The 6,000-nt window shown below is 49.6% G+C and overlaps 1 protein-coding gene across 2 annotated transcripts in view; it reads right to left on the bottom strand.

Moving 5' to 3' along the window:
- Positions 1 to 394: 394 nt before the first annotated feature.
- Positions 395 to 6,000, bottom strand: part of COL5A3 (collagen type V alpha 3 chain) — a 39,710-nt gene continuing 34,104 nt past the window's right edge. Inside the window, exons 63-67 of one of the 2 annotated variants that reach the window (XM_066346756.1) lie at positions 5,386 to 5,602; positions 5,194 to 5,306; positions 3,672 to 3,740; positions 1,453 to 1,692; positions 395 to 1,354 (exon numbers count right to left, since the gene is read on the bottom strand). In XM_066346756.1, coding sequence (XP_066202853.1) covers positions 1,208 to 1,354; positions 1,453 to 1,692; positions 3,672 to 3,740; positions 5,194 to 5,306; positions 5,386 to 5,602 — 786 coding nt within the window. In that variant the 3' untranslated portion in view covers positions 395 to 1,207. Of the gene's footprint in view, positions 1,355 to 1,452; positions 1,693 to 3,671; positions 3,741 to 4,506; positions 4,717 to 5,193; positions 5,307 to 5,385; positions 5,603 to 6,000 lie in introns of those variants that run through there. The other variant, XM_066346757.1, reaches the window with a different exon arrangement.

Genomic DNA, 6,000 nt, shown 5'->3' with positions numbered 1-6,000 from the left:
TGGACACCTTCCTAATGAGTTTACATTTTTTCCATCTTTACTAAGATATAATTGATATATATATATAACTTATAAGATATAAGTCTAAATGTAAAATGTGTTGATTTTGATCCACTATATATTGCAAAAAGACTTGCGAACACCAGTATTACATCACATAATTATTATTTCCTTTTTGTGGTGAGAACAGTTAAGGTCTACTCCCTTAGAGATCTGGTTATTTTCAACTTTTCCTGAGTTAATAAACCCGCCCATCACCTCCAGTGAGTCCCATTATAATTGGGTTCCCTCATCCTCTCAATCCACCTCCATCAAATGACACAATTAAGATAAGTGGTGGCAATACCTCAGGTAAGAAAGATACAGCAACACCAAAATGAAGACACAGACAGGACACAGTTTACTGGTTTATTCTCAGACTTGAGAAGTCAATTATGCCCTGGGGTGGGGGGCTCATGCTAGAATCTCTTCCATCATGTCCCAGTCTTCTGTAAGGAGGAAGCAGATTAAATATACAACAGAGGGGATTTTTCCCTTTTAATACAGACCCAGGTATAAATAGGGCAGCACCATTAGGATCCTGATTTACCCCGCATCTTGGTCCCCAAACCATCTGGCATAGTGAGGTGCATGAGGGGGATATGAGTGGGCCAGTATTCAGAGCTGGGCTGAGGCAAGCCAAAGGCACACACAGCTCAGTCCAGGAAAGTCCTACCTCCCTCTGTAGTTTGACTTCAGTTCCTTCACTCCAAACCCACCTAAAAATAGGAATGAGTGAAGGGGTCCTAGCCTAGGATCAGGAGACATCCAGTGCTTAACTATGGGGAAGGGTAGCACCAAAGGGTGTTGGGGGCACTGACTGAGGAGGGGGGTGCAGGTGTGAAGGGACATTCGCCAGCTCTGAGTTAGAAGTCCATTGCATGGGGGGCCAGGGTGGGGAGTTGTGGGCTGAAAGGGCCTAGCAGGGAGAAAGAGCCAGACTGCAGTCATTCCAGCAGGGGTGCGGTGGGAGGAGGCTAGACACATGCACCAGGGAAGTCCAGTCCCCAGCTCCGTGGAATGGAGAAGGAAATTGTTTGACCATGATGAGCAGACTTTCCCCTGGCTCCACAGTCTCAGGAGATGATAAATATGGTGGCTTCAAAGCCTCAGCACCAAATGTGCCCCATCTGGGGCTCCCTCGTGGTCCCACCCACCCCCAAGACTCTCAGCTGCTAAAGCAGACAGGGCCCAGTTCAAACCCAAACTTCTGGTTTGTCTGGCCAAAGTCGGTGGCTGCCACGTCCCACAGGGGCAGAAACCCCACTCGGGAAGAGCTGAACTGCAAGAGGGTCTTCGTCTGTCCCTTCCGGAGCTGACCACAAAAGATACAGATGGTAAGTTGTGGCGGGGTGGGGCGGCAGCTGAGGCTTCCCCTCCCTGCTCTGGTCAGTCCCTGACCTGCTTCCTTACCCGGCAGCCATCATAGGGGACAGTGATGGCAGCTGCTGCTGTCTGGTTGAAGGACAGCTCCTCTCCATTGGTCCCGAGGAAGCGAAGGGAACGGCCATGGTCGCCAGCAGCTTCATCCAGCCAGGCAGCCGAGTTCTGGCAGGAGTAGGTGAAGCTCTGGCGTGCTGTGGCACTCAGTAACTTCAGGAAGGTCAACTGTACCCTATTCACCGGGGACCCATCAGCGTCCACATAGGAGAACTGGGGGTGGGAAAAAGCAGATGAGGGACCTCATTGGCCAAGTTCTCTTTGTGAGTCCTGAGGCATGTGTGGTACTGAGCACTTAAGGTGGTTGATGAGAGTGAGGAATCTTTTTTTAAAAACTGTATTTGTTTAATTTTCACTTTTTATTTTAATTCTTTAATTTAAATCATAACTCTTAGCTTTGGAACAAATTCAGTATGTGTATGTGAACCTACTTTTCCAACTGTAGGTTTTATGAAATCTAAGTATAGCTCAAGCATTTTCAATAAAATTTTCAATGAATTTCCAGATTACAATGTCCTTCCTATAAATGTAATATGTGTACCAGACTCTGAAGAACTTGGATGAAAAATATGTAAAATGCCTCCATATCTTTATATTGATATGCCAATATTTTGGATATATTGAGTTTAAATAAAGTATATTATTATGCTTAACTAGGAGGTGGCACAGTGGATAGAGCATCAGCCTAGAACGCTGAGAAACTAGGTTCGAAACCCCGAGGTTGCCAGTTTGAGCACAGGCTCACCAGCTTGAGCAAGGGGTCGCTGGCTTGAACCCAAAGGTCGCTAGCTTGAGCCCAGGGTCACGCTGGCTTGAGCAAAGGGTCATTGGCTCAGCTGGAGCCCCCAGGCCAAGGAATATATGAGAAAGCAATCAAGGAACAACTAAGGTGCCGCCACTATGAGTTGATGCTTCTCGTATCTCTCCCTTCCTGTCTGTCTGTTCTTATCTGTTACCCCCGCCATCTCTTTAACTAAAAGAAAATAAAAAATAAAGCATATTATGAGCATATTACTGGTGGAGACAACGCATTCAGTCACGCATCCTTCGGCTTCCTTCTTTCCTGTCAGCTCTATATTCCCCAATTGATATTTTGGGGAATCACCTACTACATAGGTGATTCCAGACTACTTGCAATTGAATCTATGTCTCAGGGTCTGTTTGGGGGAGATCCAAACCAAGAGACCCCCTTACATTATATTATAGTTTTATTTGTTTCCTTGGTCTGTTTCCCTGGTTATATTCCCAGGAGAATATCAACTTCCTAAAGTCAAAAACCATGTTTAATTTGCTGCTATGTACCCACTGCTTAGCATACGTTACACAAGTGAATCACAAGCTGAACCCAGGATTCCCCGCCCCTTACACCTGATCTCATTTACATATCTCAGAATCTCACCAGACACTAGTTCCCATGCCCAGAGCTTCAGCATCACACCTGTCCTCTCCCTCCCCTCCATCTCATCATTACTAGGTCCTATTAACTTGCCCTCTTTAATAACTGTTCCAAGTCATGCCTTTCCCTCTATCCCCAAAGCACCAGCTCCAGTCTGGACCCCCTCCTCACTCTCCTGAATCAACATATCTGTCCCTTACTGGTAGTCCAGCCTCCAGTTTTACAACCACCACCACCAGCCTCAGAAGCATTTTTTATTTGACGTAGGCCCCTCTCTCACTTAAACACATCCCATGGCTCCCTACTGCCCACAGGTCTTTCTGGGGAGATGGGCCTAACCTTCATCTACTTCCCCAGCCTCTTCTGTAACCACATTCTACCACATTCCACTCATACTCTCTAAAGCAGACCAAGTGACTTTTTCTTCTTTAAATTCACCAGACCCCTTCTTGACTCTGGGCCTTAGCACATGCTGTTCCCTCTGTCTGCAACACTTTTTCTTGTCCTCCTGAACTTGCTAAGGCAACTCAGTCTTTAGGCCTCAGCTGAGGCCTGTGACTTCTACCAGGAAGCTCTCAGGTCCTTCCAGCACTGCCTCTGAATCTCCACCAAGCCCAAGGCTTCCCCATCACACACCTGATGCTGACCTGCTCACCCCTTTCCCAGCCTGCAGGTCACCAGACAGGCACAGGTAAGTCTGTCCTGTTCCTCTCATCCCTCAGATCCCCTTCCAACTCCCCACACTGGTTCCTACAACTTTTCATACCATCTGCCACCTCAGCCTTGGGCCACTCACCTTCTTCCCTCGACGGAATGTGCTATACCAGCTTCCCGGCTTCTCCCTGGACCAGGAGGCCAGTTTCACCTGGGGAAGGGAGGGTCAGTAGCAGGTGCCCAACATGCCCTTTCTGCAGTTACCTCCCATCAGTGAAGGCTGCAGGTTGGAAAGATCTGGGACTCAGGGGCTGTTGTCTGGCCATGGGTGTGAACTTGGCTGATGTACAGGCTCCCTGGGCCTGCCCTCTGAGACAGCCCTCAGCTGATGACTGACAATATTGGTAGAAAACACCCCAGCTTCCTCTCTGTCCAGGTGGGACAACTTCCAGGTGCTTACTCCACACTGTCCCCCAAAGCGCTCAGTGGAACTGAGCCTTGGGTGCTCAGGGATGACATTTTAACAATATTAGCTGCCTCGCTCAATCCCTCTCATACCCCTCCCCACTCCTGGTGCCTCCTGGCTCACCTCCTAAATAAATGACTTGCCCAAAATCTAAGGGATCAGATTTTTTCAGCTTACAAATTTCCTTACTCCGCTCCCCACTTCTTCCTGAGCAGGGGGAAGGTGAGCTGGTGAAAGATGGGCCTCAGATGTCAGCAATTGTTTAGAGATCAAGTCCAGCCCCTCATACATAGGGGGTTCAAATGCCCACTAAACCAGGGCTCTGAGCAATCAAAAAATAATAATACACCAGCAGAGGAACAGCATTATGCATTTTTGCAGGCCCTGTGCCGCTGTGTTTTACCTGGAGTGGAGATATTAGCACATAGTCAGTGTTTAATTGTATTTCCTGCTATGTGCACTGGTACTGAGATTGCACGACCACCCTATGGGGCAGATAACTTGCTTGAACCCCATTTTACAGATTAAAACACTGAGGTGACAGGCCCGGATTCCAATCTAGGTGGTCCAGAGCTGGTGCTGCTTGCCCACTGCCTTCCAGTGCTAAGCCTGGTTCTTGGTGTGCGAGGCTGTTGGGTTCAGGGCTCCCCTCAGGATTTCTGGGGGGCCAGGTGATCTCACCTCTCAGCCTGCAGCCTGGAGGACAGGGAGCCCATTGTGCCTATAAGACAGCAGGTCAGGAGAGGGGGTAGCTGGGTGGTTAAGGGCTGGGATCCTGGAGCCAGACTACCCTAGATAATCTCATCACCTATCTGTGCCTCAGTTTCCCTGTCTGGGGATAATGACACAACCAACATATCTGCTGATTAGGGCTCAGTAGGTTAATGTACCTAAGTGGTTAGAATCAGCCCTGCACTTTCTTGTAAGCACTACTTAAAAGTTCACTACCATTCGTGATTTCTTAACTAGCTTTTCTTGCCCGTCTTCCTCATAGAAGGTAAGCGCCATAAAAGCAGAGATTTTTTTATTCTCTGCTGTAGCTCCAGCACTTGGCATACACTAGATGCTCAATAAATGTTGGTTAAAGGAAGGATAAATTCCCAGACAAAGCCTGGTGCTGTTGGGGGCGGGAGGGGGAGGATAGGATGGTATCCGGAGCCACATGCCTCCTCCCACCAACTCCCCCCAGAGCACTCACAGTCTCAAACTTTTTGTCGGGGTAGAGGCAGGTCTCTCCTCCTGCCGTGAAGTTGCAGAAAACCCTGAGAGCGTCTCGCGCGCAGCCCTGGTTAGGGTCAATCCAGTATTCCCCTGCCGCAGAGCCAGGTGGGGCGGGTGAGGGGGCGGGGCCGACGTCTCCCCGCCCCCCGGGGGAGGGGCAGGACCTTACCATCTGGCAGGTGCGGATAGTTGCGTTGTAGCTCGCCGCACACAAGACCCGGGCGCTGGACAGTGCCGGGAGGGCGCCGCAGCTGCTCCAGCTCCAAGCTCAGCGACGTAAGAGAGGCTAGTACTTCCTCCAGGCCGCCCTCCGGGGCCTCCAGCAGCCCCGGGCCTGGGACAGAGCGTCGGCGCCGGCGCAACCCGTGCAGCTCTGCGCGGGGACCCTGAGCAGAGGTGGGGATGTAGAGCGGAGACCAGGGAGGAAGAGACAGAGAGAGAGGAGAGCAGAAATGGCAGAGAGACGGGAATGGAAGAGATAAGAACGGCGAGGGAGAGATACAGATAGGAAAACGGACAGGAACGGGGGAGATGGAGATAGAGACACACAGGAAGGAGAGTGACAGAGAGACTCAGAGACAGGCAGAGAAAGAAGTACAGAGAATAAAACAGAAAGAACCACAAGGTCAGGCAAAAAAAAAAAAAAAAAAAAAAAAAAAAAAGGCAGAGAGAGAGTAGGAGAAGAGAAAACAAAATAGTTGAACAAGTATTTGAGACAAAGACAGAGAAAGGCCAGGACGGACAGAGAAGTGGAGAGAGAGACAGGGAGGGAGAGACAGGGTGG

This window comes from Saccopteryx leptura, chromosome 1 (assembly GCF_036850995.1).
Source record: "Saccopteryx leptura isolate mSacLep1 chromosome 1, mSacLep1_pri_phased_curated, whole genome shotgun sequence".
In the NCBI taxonomy this organism is placed as follows: Eukaryota; Metazoa; Chordata; class Mammalia; order Chiroptera; family Emballonuridae; genus Saccopteryx; species Saccopteryx leptura.
This window is presented reverse-complemented; position numbering and strand designations above follow the sequence as displayed.